Below are 21,677 nucleotides of genomic sequence, written 5' to 3' on the forward strand. Positions count from 1 at the left end.
GGTAAATAAAATCGAAGAATACAAAATTCAAAACAATGATACGCAAATAATTAATAAATCTATATTTATGTGGCCTTATTGGCTTAATTTAGTCTATTTTAAGCAAAATAACATAAATTTCATGCTTTTAAATCCTAGTCGTTTCAGTGTTTGTGCTTGAGGGATCACCAAGCGTGCGCTTGATTAACATTGACGAGCACTTCCACGTCAAGTCAACTTGCAACCATGGACGGTGGTATTCTGGTAAGGAATCAGTATACTCTTACACTGTGAAAAAATACTCTTGATATAAACCAGCCAAAGATACTTTTGTATTAACTTACGAATTACTGTTATACATGCCGATACACAGGGTTATGTGATTAAACATTGCACATTCGGTGCCAACCGGCATATCCCCCCCCCTCACACATTTTTTGTACTCGGACTAAAATTCTGATTTAGAGTCAGTGGAGCTTCTTCAAACCGATCATACATGGGGCATGAATATTTGGTTAGTTCAGGCAGAGTTTGATTTGTAGAAGTGAAGCAAGGTGACCAATCTGTATCTAACAGATGCCGTTTTGTACATTGCATTACAAATCTGGTCTGATGGTGTTGTATGTGATGATGTTATATGAGGAAATTTTATGACATCAGTTTAGAGACAAATTTAACTGTTCATGTATATGTTTACCTGTCTCACCACAACCATACATGTGTCAAAGTCAAAACTGACGTCAAAAGAAAAGGAAGATTTTATCTCCCTTGTAACATCATCTAAGTGCTATGTTATTTATAATGAAGGTTTTTGATCTCGAGCATATAACCAGTACTACCAAAATGTGGCATATAGGTGTTCCATTTTGACTTCCAGTCCATGACTTCTAGTTACTTAATGTTTTACACTGGAGTTTATTTTTTTCTAGACCCAAATTGGGGGAAAAGTTTTGTCTAATGACATATCCCTAAATAAAGGAATCATCTGACTGCAGATGGCAGGTGACACTGAGATACCTCAATCAGGGATATCTTGTTAGCAGTGCAGCTGGTTCTTAATTATAGTAGTCCTGATATTAAAATGACAGGACAGTATATTGATAAAAAACTGCTTTGTAGTCATTACAGCCTTTTATTTGAAAATTGCTTTGACTTTACATGTGTTAATTTCTTCTTTTCCACAGGAACCTTCTTTGTACACAGTGAAGGCGATGGCCATCCTAGATAATGATGGCAACCGTATGCTTGCTAAGGTAAGTTTTACATTTTTTACAGTTCTGTATAAAAATCGAACATATTGTTGGATATATGTCTTGCCCACTGGTTGAAGAAAATTGACATATTTTCCTCTTTCCATGTTTATTCTACCAGTCTGATCATATTGCTATCATGCCAGAGGGTCAGAGATCATTTGATAAAATAGTTTTGTGTGATCTAAAGGAATTTTGTTTTACATGTTTAAAATTTTTGTCAGAAGTCTGAAATGCTTTTATTTTTGTATTGACTTTTATGAGCTAAAATTAAATTAAGCAAACATGAACTTGAAACAAGTTTAAAATTCTTTAAGTGTAAAATACTGCCACCATGATTCAACCCCTTTTTCTCTCTATTATCAGCATACGATAATGCTATGATAAATATACATATGATATGGAAGTTTATTACATCATATCAATATTATTCAATTTCTATGGCATATGATTACATGATTTAGCCAGTACCAAGTGTATTCAGAGAATGACAAGGTAGCTGTGTTAATAAATAATTAATATTTTGTGCCTTTTTTATTTTTTAAGTATTACGATGACCAATTCTCTACAGCAAAGGAACAAAAACAGTTTGAGAAGAATTTATTCAACAAAACACACAGAGCTAATTGTAAGTTGAAATTCAATTTGATTAGTTAATTTGTCCTTAAGATATCAAAATTTGTGTTAATTATTTTGAATATACATTGTTTATAGAAAGACATGGAAATCTGAATTTCTTCTGGTCAAGTTTACCATTAAATGGAGTGTTTATTTGAAATTAGAGTTAAAATACTTTATTTGCCTCCTAAAAAGAGGTTTCTATTATTATGTATTTTGTAATTAAGACAAATGATAGAGCTTTTTAAAATTTTCCTTTTTCTTTTAATTTTGATTATTTTTTTCAGCGGAAATTATAATGTTTGAAGGACTTACATGTGTTTACAAGAGCAATGTTGATCTATTTTTCTATGTTGTGGGTAGCTCACAAGAAAATGAGGTAAGCAGGACATTAATCATGAGTTATTACATATAAGGAAGAAAAAAGTTACGTGTTTCCATTCTGCTCCTATGTAATTTTTTGTATTAGCTCTTAACATTTGTGGGTAGTTTTCAAAAAGGTTAGATCATGATCACCTTCTTATATAAATATTAATAAACTTTATAAATATACATATACAGTTTTCCCTCTACCTTTCACCACCCATTACTACTGCCACCATCTCATATTGCCAACTAAAACCCTTAGAACAAATTTCCTCACTACAATTCCCTAGATAAGTTCACCATCCTTGCATACTGCCATTTGCCAAGTGCTTTAAAACACAGAAGTTTTAAACCACTGCATATTTCCCTTGATCTTATCACTATTTCTGGGCGTTGTGGAATTCTCTTAATGTTTTGTATATAGATATATGGGGCTTCCCCGATTTTGTTTACTGAACAGATCAATGCCTGTAGGTACATGCTATGTACCCATATTGTGTTGTACACCTGCATGTCAGTGTTTGGCTAGTAATAGTGAAGGTAAAAATAAAGTTTGGCTTTGCTATTCATGATGGAGACTCCAAGTAGAAAACATCTTGTGCAAAAAGACTGCCAAAAACACATCAGCTGTAAGCACATTAGATGGTCTGGTTTTGTGTGACAGTATTGTAAATATAACTGCAGATGAGTGATGTACATTAGTATTTTGCCTTTTATGAAATGAGAGATCTTTTTATCTTGTACATCATTGTAATTTGTCAAATTTCGATACTATCGCTAACCTCAGAGTATGGCCAAATTAGGTGTGGACCAAAGATGGTGATATAACAAGGGTAAACTGTATGAAAAAATACCTATCTACCTTTAATATGAAATGATTGTAATATTTTATTTTATTTTCTGGCTTAATATGGCAAGGTGACTCATCTGTCATATGTATATTACAATAGTAAAAAGTTGGATATATAAGATTGATCCAAAAGATATTATTATTTGCATAGTGATGATATGATTTAAATAATAATTTGCTGATTTATAATTTTAGCTGATTTTAGCAAGTGTTCTCAATGCCTTGTATGATGCTGTCAACCAAATCCTTCGTAAAAATGTGGAGAAGAGGGCATTGTTTGAGAACTTGGATGCAGTATATTTAGCTGTTGATGAGATCTGTGATGGCGGGTAAGCATAACTTTCCAGTTACTGTATTTATCTTGATGAGCAACTCTATTTAAATATTTGTCCCCTTGTAAAAGAAGCGAATACAGTTTTACTATATACAAATCTACTTAAATTTTTCTTAATACAACCACAAAAATATTGAGATGATTTATATTCATGAATGTTTTTTACCATATTTATCTGGCAGTAGATCCATTTCTGGTAATAAATCCATCCATAATTTTTGCAGTTCAGTAGAATTACAGACAAGTGCTATTCTGTAGTCTGGCAATGAGCCTTTGAGTCATATTTTATATGTCCCCCCCCCGCGCTTATTGCCAGACACCTTGAAATTTCAAATGTTTTATGTTTGAAATATTTTCTGAACAATGAGGTTATAAATCTATTATTTCTTTCTGACAGGATAATCTTAGATGCTGACTCCATGTCAATAGTACAGAAGGTAGCAATCAGGACAGATGATATACCCCTGGGAGAACAAACCGTGGCACAGGTAAAACTTACTACTATAGATACAGCTACTTATCAGATTATTTGTAGCACTTGCTTTCCCCCTACATGTAATATATATGTTGTGCAAAGCCTTAGTTGGTCTTTTGTTTCTAGAAAAACACTATTACGGTGTTCAGATGAGCAACATAAAGTGTTTGGACAACTGAAACAGTGATCAGAATACAGATATGATTTGGAGGAGATGGGGAGTGTAGATACAGTCAAGTGCTTTTCTCACCAATTATGGATGGAGTAGATTTACTTGCATGCCATTATAGATTATGATAGACAATATAAAACATCATAATGTTCAAATGGAGCAGGTTAGATGCAATGTATGATGATGTTATTATGATGTCCTTTGATCACATCATTTGCAATATGTGCACATGAGCTCAAATGGTATGTCTAGGTTCCAAATTGCTGTCAACAAAAAGAATTTTTTCAGTTATCATGACACTCAAGTGAAATTAGGAACTCCACCAGTACACAGCATCATTTTAGAAAAAACCAAATCTTCTGTACTTGAAGGGACATAACTCTTGCTGATATTTCAGGAATTTCCAAACAGTGTTCATCTGGAATATTTAGGGATAATGCTGGACAAGTACAGTGTAATCATTTACTGATTATGACATGTTACAATTATAAGTGTGTATTGATTTTGGGGAAAGGTTTTGAAGTATGGCAACAACTGGTGCAATTTCCTTACATTGTATAGAGTAACCTCTGTTCCTGTAGGAACACATTTGGCCATTGTAAGTTCCATCAAAAAAGTAATTAACACAAGAATTACTAGTGGATGGCTTTAATTTCACAATCACCCATTCATATTTTTTATGGTACTATAGATCTGGTAAAAAGAAAATCTAAGAAACGCAGGACTAAAAAATAAAACCTATCTACTGGGGAGATTTAAGCCTCTTATTTATGTGTACAACAATGATGAAGGATTTTACTTTGATGTATTAAATCATTAAACAAGTTCAGTCACAAGATATCCACCTTTAAGCAAGTATTTTATCAAATAATTAGGTCAGTTTTGTAAATTATAACATGGACTGAGTATTAGATTCTGTTCATCACTTAAGTTATTTTCATTATCAATTAAATGAAATCAGTTCCATTAATTTTGTTATAAAAAAGGAAAATTTGGACCAAGATAGGACTTTTTGCCATTGTCAAGACAATCGTCTTATATTTACTTAAAACATCACAATAATGCTTTTACTCATTTTTTTACAATACTTAGGACATGGGTATATTGAAAGGACAAATATGTTAAAGACATGATTCATTAGATTCTATGGGTTGGGCTGCTAAACAAGGCTTTGGACTCTAGGTTTGAAACAGATATGTTAATGGAATAAGTGTTTTAGAAAGAGTGTTTCGGTCTAAAATGGTGAGAGGATTAAGAAAATATTAAGATGTTCCTGTGTGTACTATAGATATGCATTATGTGTTCACAAAATATCAATCATGTGTCATAACATCACACAAATGGATTAACATTCTTTTCATTGGTTAGAGAGAAACATGCAGATAGCAACATGCATATAACAAATTGAAATTATTTGAAAAACCCCACAATCAAGGTCCTTCAAAGTGTACATATCATTTTTTATCATTTTTTAACAAAAAATTTACAGGAAAATTTCAAAGAAGTTTGAAGTTCTGCTGCCTATACTTAAGTGTTGTTAATATGTGCATGGTTTGATTTTTTTGTGTTAAAGCAACTCACTAAAAAGCTGGAGGTGAGTAAAATGAAAGTCTTCTGGTTAAGTGGGTCATAGCGTCTACTTTCACTTTCCCATACAAATACATGCATTTGTACATGTATGTGGTGTTTTGTGTTAGCTTATAAACACATATTCCACTGTTTATTCATTTCATTTGTCCCTAAATATCTGCAGTAATGTTCATCTGGGTTATTGTACTAGCCTGATAAATAACATACTATCAAAGAACTGCTTATCACCTTGTAAACATGTTCATAATTATGTCGACACAAGAACATTTTTTAAAGCCAAACCATTTTACGACCGGCAGACTTTTCCCTGACCTTCAAAATCCTTCATTTTGACTCCTTAAATTGGTAAAGGACCCACAAAATCAATTAAGTTTTATTCTATTTCATATGTTATGTTAGTCATAAATTTGAGGGTCCCAGGGAAAACTCTGGGTCTGGGCATACAGTATTACCTGTGGCTGTCATTCTATCATAATATTGTTTCTGCTCATTTACTCTTCAGCCGATACAGATATATAGAACTGTAATTTGGTATATAGTTGTACTATAATGATATACAGGTCATTATTTCCTATGTACATTTGGTTAATTTATTATTGTCTGAATTGAAAAAAATAAATCACAAATATGGTAAAACTAAAACTGGTGGAGTGCCTTGCGAAACTCAAGTGGGAATGGAAAAAAAAGTCTGCATATAATTCTGAATAATCTAGGTTTGTAGGGGACTGAAGTGGGATATAATACATGTACTGGAATCAGCCTGTCCTAAATTTGTGGACTGATTTCAATGTAGGTCTGCCTTGGTTTCTAGTGGTGCCTGCTCCATTTTGAGATCAATGGGAAAAAAAGAGAATAAAATTTCTCAAATTTCTTGTTTTGATTTGCCTTGGTTCCTAAAAATACCAAATCAATTTTGAAATTGATCAGAAAACAGGATAGTTTTAGGAAGTGGGGGGGATTGGGCTTATTAAAAAAACAAAGTTCATGCAATAGTGGCAAATACATTGTTTATGTGAATGGGTTATGAGTGAGTTTTCCGTTTATGAAATTCTATTAAAAGTTTAGCCTTGTTTGATTGATTGTTTATTGTATTAGCTCCTGTCATAGGACAACAGTTCTTAATTCAAATGGTTTTTTAGTGCGGTAGACTGATTAATGTTAGGTCATGGTATATTATGCTTTCTGGTTGTGTCTTATTTGTAATACTGATCTCATATCGTCCTGGTGAAGATACAGGAACTTCAAACACGTTCATATTGCTTCTGTGATGTTAAGATATGCAAATATTTGTAGTGTTTTCAATAATAAATTACATTCACCAATCTCCTTTTGGTGTCTTTGTCTTATGTACTGGAGCAGGAGTTAAGGATTATCTCCCTTCGTCCACTGTGGTTGTGGCATTGCATGTTATTGTAGCCTAGATTTTGTGGGCAAAGGTCTGTTGTGTGTTTATATGTTTGGTACAGCAGGATCAAAGTTGCTCCAACAAGAAACAGAGAAAAACTTGATGATAGAAAAACAGAATGCTATTTCAAAGATTTCGTTAGCATATATGTCAAAAAAAAATCCCTATTTCTGAATAAAATCCAGTGTTATCAAGAAATGTAATAAATTTGTTTGAGTAGCTGTATTTGGTCACTGAAACTGATGTTGAATAGAACCTGGTTTTTAAGTGTTACTCAATATTATAGTATAACAGACAACAGCATATCATACCCATAAAACACCCATATACTGTATCTAAATACAGCTCTCTCTAAGCGTTCAACAAAAAAAAAACAAGTTTTTTATCAGTTTACAAAAACTTTAAACTTCTGTTATATGCCTACCCAAGATAAGAGTTTTCTCTGTCATGGATCTTACTGTGTACCTGTGTGGGAGTTAATCTCACTCCTGCACACTGTTATTGTTGATAGCCACCTAATCTTCTTTTCATTTTTTGCAGGTTCTTCAAAGTGCTAAAGAACAGATAAAATGGTCATTACTGAAATGATGGACAAAAATATTTTTATCGTTTTCTTGATCATGGACTGCAGATAAGTTTACATGCTGGGGAAGGTAAAATTTGACAGTTTACTTGCAGCATTTGCATTGCCTTGGCAACCTGAACATTTTAGTATAACATTGGTTTCCCATGGCGACAGCAAGGAGAAGTCATTGTGTGATACAACTACACTTTATTTGGGGTGCTGGGTTACAGGGGCTGATACAAATTATATGCTATTTGTCTTTTTTGATAAAGTGGTATAAAATTGATATTTCTCAAAGTACATATTTGTAGGATTTGAATATATAAATGCTAATCAGCAGATGTTCCGATGTAATGTTTGATAAAGTGATAATATCTTTGTAAAATCTCTCCTGCTTTCTTCTGAGAGTTCAGGGAAAAAAATGACAGGAATCACCACAAAAAAAACACTTACATATACCAGGCACTTTCAGAGTACTGTGGCTAGATCTTTCTTTAAAATTCCTTCAGAGATCTGGTTAAAGGAAACATTTTAAAAAAAAGAAGATTTTTGCAAGTTTGAAATCAGGAATCATTCTAACTATTTCAGAGATAACATTTGTAAGTGGTGTTAGTTTCTGTGTTTACTGTCGTTGAAGCGTAGAGTTTCATTACAGTTGTCTTTGTCTGGATATTTGAAAATGAGAGAGAATGTATTATATTGATGCTACAAAATATACCATGTACTTTTTCATTAATTGAAAAGATAGAGTTTATAACTTAGATTATAAATTTTGTGATGATTAAAAACAAGATTACACTGTTTTAAGGCTATATACAGTACATGTTTGACTATACTTACCCCATGGCCTGTATACAGTGATTTGGACATGGATACATATAATGTCTGACACATGAAAACAGGAATCAGCAACAGCCAGGATGGAAATGAAGGCATTCCTCTTCTACCTAACATTTGTTGCAGATATCTTTATATATTTGTGTCGTAATGAAAATGTCTTTGTCATGATTCTGTAACCTTAGATTTGAATTCAAGTGCAAAGATTTTATTGATGTTTATGATATCATGGTACTGGTCAGTGTTGCAGATAGAAAGGATAAATGTAGATTTGTCATTTAAAAAGGTTCCAGTAAACCATCTATTTAACCATAGGACTCCAAAGTTAAATTTTCCTATCCATGGTTCAGTTTCCTGTCTATTACTTCTTATCAAATTATTGAGTAAATTTTATGGGTGATACAACTGAACGAAATCTTGAGTCCCTATGTGAGATAGATGTTTTACTTGAAAAGCCCTTACGATGCATTACTCATATGGATATGTATATGAATGATCATATTTGTCATCAAAAATTTCATTTGCTATTTGTGAGTAAGAATGAAAGTAAATAAATTATTCATGAAACCTAATAAATTTCAGTGTTTTTATGTAGAAAATGACAAGTGTTAGCAGTATTAGACACAGCTGAAGGTCAGTACACAGGCAACAGTGTATAGTTTACCATATTTATCCTACAAAAAGCCCATACCTAGTAATAAGCCAACACATGTTTTACAGTTTCAGAAGAAATCTCCACAAATATTATAACATTTTCCCCGGATTAGTCTTTCCTTCTAATTTTTGAACTCGGTCACCTCCTAGGTTTTAAAAATCAGGTCCACAACATCACTGATGAGTCCTTGAAGGATGGAACAGCTGTATGATTCAGTTTATTTGCACTACTGTATCTAATTCTAAATTATGATAAAAGTTGCTAATCACTGGTGTCTTTTCGCAATTTTTGAGGGTCCAAAGTTATATGGTAACACCTTGGGATTAATGCAGGAAAGACAAGGAGCAGGGCTGTTACGGATCAGGAGATTGGATTATTTTTTTTCCCTTTGTTATGTCGGTATTGTTTAAGAATGAATTTCCCGATACTTTTTAGGTGGTGTAGGTTGAGGATGGAGAAGACGATATTTGAAGGATTCTTATGATACAGAGGTTTCGTAAAGAAAGAAATAGGGAACACAATCATGTATACAATTTTTGTTGTCAGGTGTATTGGTAACAGTATAGGACAAGTATTAAATACACATATATACATTATCAGATGTTTGGTGTTAAGGATACATATCATGTAGTTTGGATACATCAGATATAAGAAGATTTATGATAACAAGTGATAAAGGAAAATGTCCGGTTTTATAGTTACAAACAGATGTAACAAGCATATTTCTACCGATATTGTGTGATATACGTACAATTCCACTTGAACATAAACAAAAAAATGAAATCTTCCTAAAAGGTGGATATTGTTTTAGACTCTGATTATTGATACATTGGAAACAAGATTCCTTTCGCAGCTACTAAATTTTTTGATTTCTATATCTTAAGTTTGCATCAATATTCACAATATAGTCTGCTATACTTTATAAATATTGAAAGTTTGTTTTAATGATGAATTCCGTGAAAATACATCATACAGGTATGAAAATTGGTATACATTATTGACATGATGTGTGGACAGGATGATGACACTAAGGATATGTGGACAAGATGATGACTGTAGGGATGTGTGGACAAGATGATGACTGTAAGGATGTGTGGACAAGATGATGACTGTAAGGATATGTGGACAAGATGGTGACTGTAAGGATATGTGGACAAGATGATGACACTAAGGATATGTGGACAAGATAATAACTGTAAGGATATGAGGACAAGATGATGACTAAGGATATGTGGACAAGATGATGACAAGATGATAAGGATGATGTGGACACTAAGGATATGTGGACAAGAAGATGATGACAAGATGATGACTATAAGGATATGTGGACAAGATGATGACACTAAGGATATGTGGACAAGATGATGACTGTAAGGATATGTGGACAAGATGATGACACTAAGGATATGTGGACAAGATGATGACTGTAAGGATATGTGGACAAGATGATGACACTTTGTATATGTGGACTAGATGATGACAAGATGATGACTGTAAGGATATGTGGACAAGATGATGACTGTAAGTATATGTGGACAAGATGATGACACTAAGGATATGTGGACAAGATGATGACACTAAGGATATGTGGACAAGATGATGACACTAAGGATATGTGGACAAGATGATGACTGTAAGGATATGTGGACAAGATGATGACACTAAGGATATGTGGACAAGATGATGACACTAAGGATATGTGGACAAGATGATGACACTAAGGATATGTGGACAAGATGATGACTGTAAGGATGTGTGGACAAGATGATGACTATAAGGATATGTGGACAAGATGATGACACTAAGGATATGTGGACAAGATGATGACTGTAAGGATATGTGGACAAGATGATGACTGTAAGGATATGTGGACAAGATGATGACTGTAAGGATATGTGGACAAGATGATGACTATAAGGATTTGTGGACAAGATGATGACTATAAGGATATGTGGACAAGATGATGACTGTAAGGATGTGTGGACAAGATGATGACTGTAAGGATGTGTGGACAAGATGATGACTGTAAGGATATGTGGACAAGATGATGACTGTAAGGATATGTGGACAAGATGATGACTGTAAGGATATGTGGACAAGATGATGACTGTAAGGATATGTGGACAAGATGATGACACTAAGGATATGTGGACAAGATGATGACTGTAGGGATGTGTGGACAAGATGATGACACTAAGGATATGTGGACAAGATGATGACTGGATGTGTGGACAAGATGATGACTGTAAGGATGTGTAAGGATGTAAGTCCTGATATGTGGACAAGATGATGAGATGATGTGTGGACAAGATGATGACTGTAAGGATATATGGACAAGATGATGACTGTAAGGATGTGTGGACAAGATCATGACTGTAAGGATGTGTGGACAAGATGATGACTGTAAGGATGTGTGGACAAGATGATGACTGTAAGGATGTGTGGACAAGATGATGACTATGGATGTGTGGACAAGATGATGACTGTAAGGATATGTGGACAAGATGATGACTGTAAGGATGTGTGGACAAGATGATGACTGTAAGGATGTGTGGACAAGATGATGACTGTAAGGATGTGTGGACAAGATGACTGTAAGGATGTGTGGACAAGATGATGACTATGGATGTGAGGACAAGATGATGACTGTAAGGATATGTGGACAAGATGATGACTGTAAGGATATGTGGACAAGATGATGACTGTAAGGATATGTGGACAAGATGATGACTGTAAGGATATGTGGACAAGATGATGACTGTAAGGATGTGTGGACTGTAAGGATGTGTGGACAAGATGATGACTGTAAGGATGTGTGGACAAGATGATGTAAGGATATGTGGACAAGATGATGACTGTAAGGATGTGTGGACAAGATGATGACTGTAAGGATATGTGGACAAGATGATGACTGTAAGGATGTGTGGACAAGATGGTGACTGTAAGGATGTGTGGACAAGATGATGACTGTAAGGATATGTGGACAAGATGATGACACTAAGGATATGTGGACAAGATGATGACTGTAAGGATATGTGGACAAGATGATGACTGTAAGGATATGTGGACAAGATGATGACTGTAAGGATGTGTGGACAAGATGATGACTGTAAGGATGTGTGGACAAGATGATGACTGTAAGGATATGTGGACAAGATGATGACTATAAGGATGTGTGGACAAGATAATAACTGTAAGATATGAGGACAAGATGATGACACTAAGGATATGTGGACAAGATCATGACTGTAAGGATATGTGGACAAGATGATGACTGTAAGGATATGTGGACAAGATGATGACACTAAGGATATGTGGACAAGATGATGACACTAAGGATATATGGACAAGATGATGACTGTAAGGATGTGTGGACAAGATGATGACACTAAGGATATGTGGACAAGTTGGTGACAAAGTGCAGGTATGAACAAAACAATGACACCAAAGATTTATGGACAAGATAGTGACACCTCGGTTATATTGACAAGATGGTGACGCCAAGGATGTATGGACAAGAAAGTGTCACCTCGGTTATATTGACAAGATGGTGACGCCAAGGATATAGACGCAATGTTTTTGTCACTAATTTTAAACATGTTTTTGTTCACGTCCTGTAAAAATTATGAATTGGCGGACCAATCATTTCAAAAAGTACTTATATAGTGTCTACTCTTAAAAACAAAATGGCCTGGACGAGAATACATCCCCCGATGGAAGAATGAGATGTATGGTTAAAGTTAGGTGAAGGAAACTGATAACTGTTATCAGATTCATTTGAATACTGAATTCATTCACAAGAGGCTTAAATACAACTGGGTGTTTGTTTTCGATATGCTAAGGGTAAGGCTGAAAATCTGGAGACTCAGAAAAGTTTGCTTTAAGAATTTGTTAGGACAGCAGCATATTTAAGGAATGTATTTCACAAGCTCCAACTCAATCAATATTACATTCGATCTCTAATCGATTTTTTGTTTAAACACATTGATAATTGTTACTTATATGTAAAACTTCTGTGAGCTACAAAACTTGCACGTTGTATTTTTAGACAATTATATATTTTTTTATATTAACGATATTCTATTTCATCACGTGATCCGGCGTCCATGTCAGAATAAATTTCATAAAGATAATAATGATTAGTCACTGACGTCGATGTGTTTATAAGTTGTCAAAAATTTGACGGTGCTTTGAAAAAAAAAGTACGCGCACGAAGAACATTTACTACAAAGAAAACGCCCGTTTCAATTCCTCAACTTTGGAATATAAAACAAGAAAAAAAAAACTAAAACAAAACACAGACCTATTTGTTAATGGGCGGGGCGATGGAGTCATTTATACATGCTTGTTTGAGGTTTATACAAGGAAATGAATTCTAAACACACTCGATGTTGATTTCCATCAATATCAGTTCAATTATGACACTGAATTATCGGACCCTGCCTCTGTCGACGTGGCTGTCGTGTTACTGTTAGATATAGGTGTACGGTTAGCACAACCAGTTGTAACCTAGTTTTAACTACCATCAAGAAATTATCAAGAATTCTTTGTGAGCATTAGAATATTTAGAAAAATCATGTAATTATTGGTCAATAATTGCGCTTGCTTTGCATTCTCCCCACCACAAAACAGGTAATGTGATAAATTTACATTTTCAGACAGTACGATCTATACAAGGCAACAAGGCGTGCAGGCAATGTATTTAAATATAAAAAAATGGCCATTAACATATTCAAACATCATTCATTGTTGTTTGATGTAGAAGTCACTTTTCTATCAACGTAAAATGATATACATATATTGCAATGTCAGAATTCATATGAAACAGGATAACATTCCGGCCAAACCATTGATATTGACCACATACGGTTAGTGCGTGGAATATTGACCAGCGTTTGGCCGTCTTGGGATAGTTGGAAAGCCGACGTGCAGACGAGACTGACCACAGTGGAAAACACATGATTTGATTGATGATAAAAACTGGCTCTCAGATGTTTATGTACCAAATCACCTGTTAGGCTGATACGTTACACTTAGGTTTGCCAAACATGTCAGAGTCAAATGTCAATCAAACTTGGTACCGCCCCCTTGGTAACCATAAAACGTCAGTGGTTACGATCGTGTTATTAGCTTTATAGGGCCATAACTATCGGCAATTGGACTTCCTTGATGTCATATCATCTGGAGCGAAATGATATGTATTAGTGATATTATAGCGAGTATAAATATTATATTGACGACCACCGACCTGAAAACTACATGTACTTATCTATAATGTATGGCCAGTCCTGTGGTCACTGACGGGACACATCTGACCGATACCGGCCGGATTTGCACAACACATGTCAAATTCAATCGAGCACAGTACAAATATGAAGGTCGGAGTACTTGCACGCAGCAGATCTCCGCGAAGTCGTTCAAAAATTGGTTTTGCAGTTGCCTTACAATATTGCTATATTTTTAGATTAACCTTGAACGTTCGAACAGTTTGATAGAACAACGCCTTTCAAGCACTTGGTCTGTATATCATAAACTGATCTTTTTTATGGTTATTTTTTTACAATTTTTCAAAATCCTGGAGTAAAGATATGTTTTTTTAACGGAAGCGATGCTAGAGACTATGGTCTAATGCTATTTTGTTGTCAAGGTGTCTATTTTTCGCAATCATATGCAATCCTTATATGGCAAACAACAGTAAGTATGTATTAATCGACGTCACGTGAATTTGTATTCTATTTGCATTTACATTACTTTCGTCTCGTTAAAAACGCACCCATATTTATTTTCACATGGGACTGAGAGGTTTTAGAAGTAAATGTCAGTAACAGCAGTATATAGCATGATCACTGTAATTTGAACTCGTCAGCTAAACTATAAAATTGAAACACCATCCGGCTGGTGCTATTTATACTAATCGGGAACGTGACGGAATGGTCAGTGCTTAGTGCAAAGAGGAAGAATGAACTATCTATAAATAGATTGGAGAAATACGAATTGGAATGTCTTCATTACTGATTACAGGTTGTAATATCACGCGTATTTACCATGGAAACGAGGTTGATCGCGCGACATGGAAACTTGTTATTTGTCTCGTAGGTATTGTTTTCAATGTTCTAGCAAGCAATGTTGTAGAGGTAAACAACAGATGTTTACTGGGGGTTTGTAATGCCAGTGTACGAGAGAGTACAGCAACAGAATAAACAAACTACCATTCTTTGTTCGGTAAACAATAGATGTTTACGTAGATTTTGTTAAGCTATTGGGTGAGAGAGAGAGTACAGGAACAGAATAGACAAACTACCATTCTTTGTTTTGGCCATACACATGTTGTACTAGATTTTGAACAACTGTAACAGACTTTCGTGATTTGTGGGTATGAATGGTCACAACTTCTCTTTGACGCGAGATAAAATCCACGCAACACAACCTTCAAAAGTGTCAATGGTTACATTTCGTGCACGTAATGAAATTAGAATTGGTTGCTTTGATAGATCTTCCTTCGCATGATACTTGCATTTTCTGTCAAAATTATCCAAAAAAATCCAAATTATGGTATTTTTTCATGACTTTAACAAAAAAAAAAATGGCGATCATGATTTTTCAATACCAAGCTTAGACCGTTATATCAATACATCGGTAAAATTTCTTCTGCATTTCAGGAAAGACCGGTACTTTTATATTCGTTATGTCACAATGACACCGAAGTGAATATTTTCTTCAGAGCGAAAAGGTCCTCCAGCTTCAAATCCCTTTATAAGCAGGATCCCGAGCGACTTCGGGTGTAAAATATGAACAAGCCATTTTTGGTCGTAACTTGTATTTCAGGATTGTATTTCAGAACCTAATGGATTTGTCCAAGTGTCAATGAGTGACGAGTGGAAATTATTAAGGCAAACACGCTTCACTGGTGACAATATTACACCTATATGAGAAAGCAAACCTGGTCAGTGCAAGGTAAGACCTTGTCGGTTTCACAGACCTATATGCCGAAGGAAACCTGGTTACTGTAAACGTAAGACCTTGCCGAAGGAAACCTGGTCACTATATGGCGAAGGAAACCTAGCCAGTGTAAGGTAAGACCTGACCGGTGTGACAGACCTATATACCGAAGGAAACCTGGTTACTGTAAACGGAAGACCTTGTCGGTGAGACAGACCTATATGTCGAAGGAAACCTGGTCACTATTTGGCGAAGGAAACCTAGCCACTGTAAGGTAAGACCTGACCGGTGTGACAGACCTATATACCGAAGGAAACCTAGCCAATGTAAGGTAAGACCTGACCAGGGTGACACATTCACACACTGACAAGTTTTACTGGACGTTGATGTGTTACTATCGTATTCAAGGTATATCTTCTGACAGGAACGTTACACCTGTATGTTTGTACTCTCTCAGCCTAATACAACAACTGACCACTAGATTTTATAGGTCGTTAAACTGATCAGGTTGTCGTCTGCTAGTCTGGTTCTGCAATATATGGCCCACTGGTCATTTTATCGTCCATGCGGTTTTCGTGTGTCCGTAGATGGTGTTAAAAGTCAGGTTTACAGAATAAGATACACCCCCACTCGCAATCACCTGTCTAAGACGACATCTGTGAAGGGTACTGTCCCGCGCTCCAGCAAACAGCTTCGTCACCTTAATAGACATCTGCATATATCTCCTTCCAAAATTTACAAGAGGAAATGGAATCCATTGTAAAAATCGACTGTGGTTGGAATTGTAATTTCATTTTTTATTTTTTCTTTGCCTCCGATTTTGCTAAGCAATTTGTGTTGAATTTCGGATGTAATTATTGAACCAATAATTCCGATTTACTTGAAAACCCCCACAGATGGACGTGCGTAAGAGTAGTACCTGCTGTTCCCTTTGAATGGATCGTAAGAGGCAACTTAATTGGAATATGACAATTTCTCTTTTCTCTAACCGACCTCAATGTATTTTCTTCCTAATCTCTCCCCCGACACTGCTTCCCTTTTGGCCTTTATTTGAGGGATCGCGCCTTTGTGGGAGCCTTTGACTTCTGTTCCTTAGCCCAAGACACATCATAGTCTTTAAAATTGTAGTTTATACTTGACGCTTAACGCTCAACGTCATGGTAATGTATCGGTTTGCTGTTTGTCAATGACAAGGTAAAGTGTCCTGCTAGAGACCTTTGTTATATACTTCGGCTTCAGTTCCACTCCATCACAAAATGTCTTACATAAGTATATTGTATTCTTCCGAATATACATCAACTCATCTCGCCTATATAGGACAACCGTTCGTAAATGACTTAAGGTGTTGACAGGACGTTAGACAATACCAAACCTTACAAATACAAGGTGTTGTCGATGAAGCAGGAAACGCTTATCCTTCATTAACACTTGTTCTTATTTCCTTTGTACTATTTCCAATGCCACAATGTAAAAACTTATTTTTCTTCAATCGTACGCCAATAAGTTTGAATCATGATATCGGTGACATTGAAGTATTTTTCTATAGTCTTCGCAATGTTTCATTTTGGAGTTTGAGGTCCGCAACATTTACCGTTCAGCTCGCTCAAGTATTCTGTCTTTGGATACATTTTTTAGGAAGACGCTTCTATCAAATCTGATTAATTGTTTAAAACTTGTGTTGTGAGATGGTCTTTGTATTCCCTGCAAGCTTCTTGCATCTTTTTCGAGTCAGTGTACGCCGTTGGTGATTTCTCATAGTGTTGACAATGAACAATGAAGACGGATATTAGTAGTCTCAATCCTTATTTCAACATTGAAAAATTAAAGCTAACAAACAGCTACAAAATAGATTTGATATATCTTCATAAAATAAATGTTCCAATATTATTTTTGAAGCATTAATAAAATTTGCTGCATATACATTTTGAGAAGTTATAATGTAGTTATTTCTGAAGTATACTACTAGAGTAAACATAACCATCACAGTAAACATGTCTTATTTCTTTGATAAACAGATCATTTTATTCTAAAACCAGTTGTAAATTTTTTCACCTTTTCTCTTTCATTCTTTTTTTATTTTTGTAACTTTTTCCGCCTGATTCGTTTCCTCTCCATCTGTTTCTGGGCCAAGGGGTTGCAACCTTTTTTTGTACTTTAGTTAAAAGGTTATATTGTTATCAGATCTGACATAAATCATAGGTCATCAAAAACCTGCCACCCCTATCTGTCAATGTCAATCTAAACGACCTGTTAATACATGAGACTCCCTTTCAGGACCCTTCTTACGTGCGCCTTCCTTCAGCTGATTTCATCCTTCCACTTCCTCGACAGACATATGATATGTCCCAACCACAAAAACATCTTAAAACAATCTTGAGTGATTCTACAGATAAAAGCCATGTGTGTGAGTATGTATAAAAGTGTGATTTTTAATCTATTTTTCCAACGATTAATAAAAGGCAATGTAATCCCGTTGGTGTGTGACAAACGATGTCTTATTTCATTTGTGTGATAGGTCAGGTCTAACGTCAAAGAAGAACTATTTGTAGATTATGTGTAAATTTCATATAAATCTTAACATGCAAACTGTGGTAGTTAAAGGACATGTTCGATATGTTGTACCCAGGGTTGTATCGCTTTAAAATGTCTACTGGCATATCTTTCATTTTTAATATACCTTAGATGATAGAGGATTTTTCGAGATATATATATATATATAAACATAGGTTCAATGGATATCGAAACTGGTTGTTTGGGTATGGGATTTTTGTCTCCTTGAGTCCCCATCCCCACCCCACCCCACCCACCCCCTACCCAACGCCTCCACCCCCGACGAGCGTTAGTGTTTACAAAGTAATAAAAATATGAAGTATAGTCCTTACGTTATGGATGGGATTTCTTAACGGCTGAATTAACAGGACATACGGAATAAAGGTGGATCGCACAAATGTGGGCTTTCCGGAACACCTGGTCGTATTCTCCTTGTGCTTCATATTAAGCCATCGTTTCGTCGATTTTGTGTCTGAATCAAAGTTAACAGTACCGAAATCATCGGACATACTAACGAGCAACGAACTTTAGGAGAAATATTTCCCACCGACACCCTATGCTGGGAGTCTAGATAGGTAAAAAGACAGGTGTCCCATTTATCTCTAATGAAACTTCCTCTTACTACAAAAGAACCAGCGTCTTTTCACTTACTGAGTGAAAGTATTTCTTTATTCATCAATAATGTGTTCCTTTAAATGATAATTCTGAATCATATGAACGAGTCTTTGATAACTCTTTTTAGTCACAGAATATGCATTTATATATGTCAATACTTTATAGATGGTTAATTCATTCTAATAAAACGGTCGAATTATAAAGAAGCAAATTCTTTCGCGGATTTATTTTTCGCGACCACTTTAATGTACCGCGAAATAGCGAAAATATCATCCCCCGTGAAAATGACAGTCTGTAATATCAAAGTTCATGATCATTAAAATTCTCTTTTTCTTGTTAAATTTCCAGCTTGACTTTGCACATGTTAGGTATTACATTTTTTGTCTATGTTACAATGCACTTTATAACATTGTTTAAAGAAAACGTTCACTTTGAAATATTTTAATAACTAGATATGACCTGACCAACAGTGCTGTAATGAGCCGTGACACCAATCATATCAATATAATTATCAAAATAGTCTTAATCGGATTGTAATTGGTGTAATTACAGATAGCAATTACTTTAATTACATCCTCCTTTCAGTTTCTAACGAGGAGTTGTGTTCCGGTAATATTAATTCGATTTGAGTACTTCTGAACCAACATACTTGTGTAAGTTTCGAATTGTTATAGGTCCTGCTAGTTCTGTTTTGTTTATACAATTATCATGTTTTCACGTGGTGTTCATTTTGATAATGTTCTTTGTCTGGTAAGCGGTTTCACCAAAATAACACTTCTTGTGAATATTCATTTCTAAAAAAATTATCTACCACAAAATACAGAACTTTATTCACCTTGAATGCACACAAACATAACCCTGAACATAATAAAAATCGTTAGATATAAAAACAATGTATTTATTTTCAACATAATTATTAGATTTTAAGAATATTTTGACAACAAATGTTTCCAGTGTGTTTTGGATGACTTATAACTGTGATAACAACAGACCGTGAAATGTGGATTTGAACTCGATGAATATCTAAAGGACAATATTAAGTAACTGTAACTACATGTGTATAGCCAGATTTGTGTTTTATGTTTTTCAGACTTAACCAATAAATGTTCTGTTTCCGGACATAACATTGAAAAGTGACAAATAGATAATAAGAATTTTTGTGGTATGATGTAAGCAAGTGTATTATATGTAAATTATATGTAAATTAAAGACAATTCGTATTGTGATATAATCACATAAGTAAAAACATCGGACTTCCGACTCACATGCTTGCTTCTATATAAATGATATGTCATCGTCCGTGCATGCTTTAAAGTACATTATCTTTTCTTCATTTAATTCAAAAACACATAATAGCCTGTCAATTAAATATCAACGTGTCTATAACACAGAACTTAATACAAAATACTGTGACAGCCATGAATCATTTGACAAATGCCTGAATTAGATAATATTAGACGTGGTATGAATATCATACATATTCGCCAATGTTTGACTTGGTTGTGCTGGAGGCTCTAATTTGTATCGTGCTCGACTTTAGCTCTTCATTTTACAAAGTCAAAGCTGTCGTTCTTTTAATTTTGGTGTCTCCTTCATCCGTGACTTCTAAGCTAGTGTTGGCGTTTTTATGCATCTTTAATTTCATACGGACTTATAGTTACCTATGTCTGGTCGTCCGTTCGTTACAAATGGTCGTCGTATCTTGAGAACCTTTATTTTGTACATATTTACACCACAGTATCAACATTTCCATCTAAATCCATACGATCTATTGGTAATATCTCCAATTAGATCCGAGTCCTTACATCTTTTAATACCTATTCTTAACTACAGTTCGGTAACGCAGTTTCAGTCATGGACGAATTCATAATATCAAAATATACGCCTGATCAGATCTTGTTTGTATAGGAAAGGGGATATTAAAACCTTATAGGGATTTTTTAGTTTAATTGTAGACTTTTTGTTCCAACGTTATCATTGTATTATAAAGGAAATATCGCACACAATATTCCGAAAAGTGCTGACCTTGTATTTTTCGCTAAAGCACCAACACACGATAACGCTTTGGTGAAAAAACATTCACAGCAAAAGACCAAAGACGGTTTTACACCTTTGTTTAATAGAGCATTGTAAATGTTAGCAGAATATTCCAAATAAGATGTCAACTAATGATTACGTTCAGTTTTATTACTGTGTCATCTATACAACTAATATAAATATATCACTAAATCATCAAAGTTGATAGATATCTTGACAGTCTGTATAGTAAGAGTGCAGTGTACCTCCCGCAGACAGACTAACCGCCGTCTCTCGAGACTTCTGTGACAGCTAAACGCTCAACAATGCTCAATCTTTAAGAAAAAGATTTCCATTTACGTGCCATGTTATAAGTTATCGACAGTGATGGTTGGTTTTGATACAGGAGTTCGCTCGTCAATAATAATAACAAACTACTCGATAATTCTCCGGGAAAAGTT

The 21,677-nt window shown here is 34.8% G+C and overlaps 1 protein-coding gene across 1 annotated transcript; it reads left to right on the forward strand.

Moving 5' to 3' along the window:
• Nucleotides 1-201: 201 nt before the first annotated feature.
• LOC132557343 (coatomer subunit zeta-1-like) lies at nucleotides 202-9,017 on the forward strand. Its single transcript, XM_060221831.1, has 7 exons — nucleotides 202-243; nucleotides 1,164-1,232; nucleotides 1,776-1,857; nucleotides 2,135-2,226; nucleotides 3,259-3,392; nucleotides 3,795-3,885; nucleotides 7,580-9,017. Exons 1-7 carry the CDS (start codon nucleotides 226-228, stop codon nucleotides 7,625-7,627), a joined length of 534 nt encoding a protein of 177 aa, XP_060077814.1. The 5' UTR covers nucleotides 202-225; the 3' UTR covers nucleotides 7,628-9,017.
• Nucleotides 9,018-21,677: the final 12,660 nt, after the last annotated feature.

The sequence above is a fragment of the Ylistrum balloti genome, unplaced genomic scaffold, assembly GCF_031769215.1.
Source record: "Ylistrum balloti isolate Yb309-2 unplaced genomic scaffold, AGI_CSIRO_Ybal_v1 Utg370662, whole genome shotgun sequence".
NCBI classification, from domain to species: Eukaryota; Metazoa; Mollusca; class Bivalvia; order Pectinida; family Pectinidae; genus Ylistrum; species Ylistrum balloti.

Bases quoted from the DNA above. Each gene is read 5' to 3' on its own strand.
- LOC132557343 (XM_060221831.1), top strand. The intron at 1,233-1,775 runs GTAAGTTTTACA...TTATTTTTTAAG, and splicing joins GCAACCGTATGCTTGCTAAG to TATTACGATGACCAATTCTC. The intron at 1,858-2,134 runs GTAAGTTGAAAT...TATTTTTTTCAG, and splicing joins CAAAACACACAGAGCTAATT to CGGAAATTATAATGTTTGAA.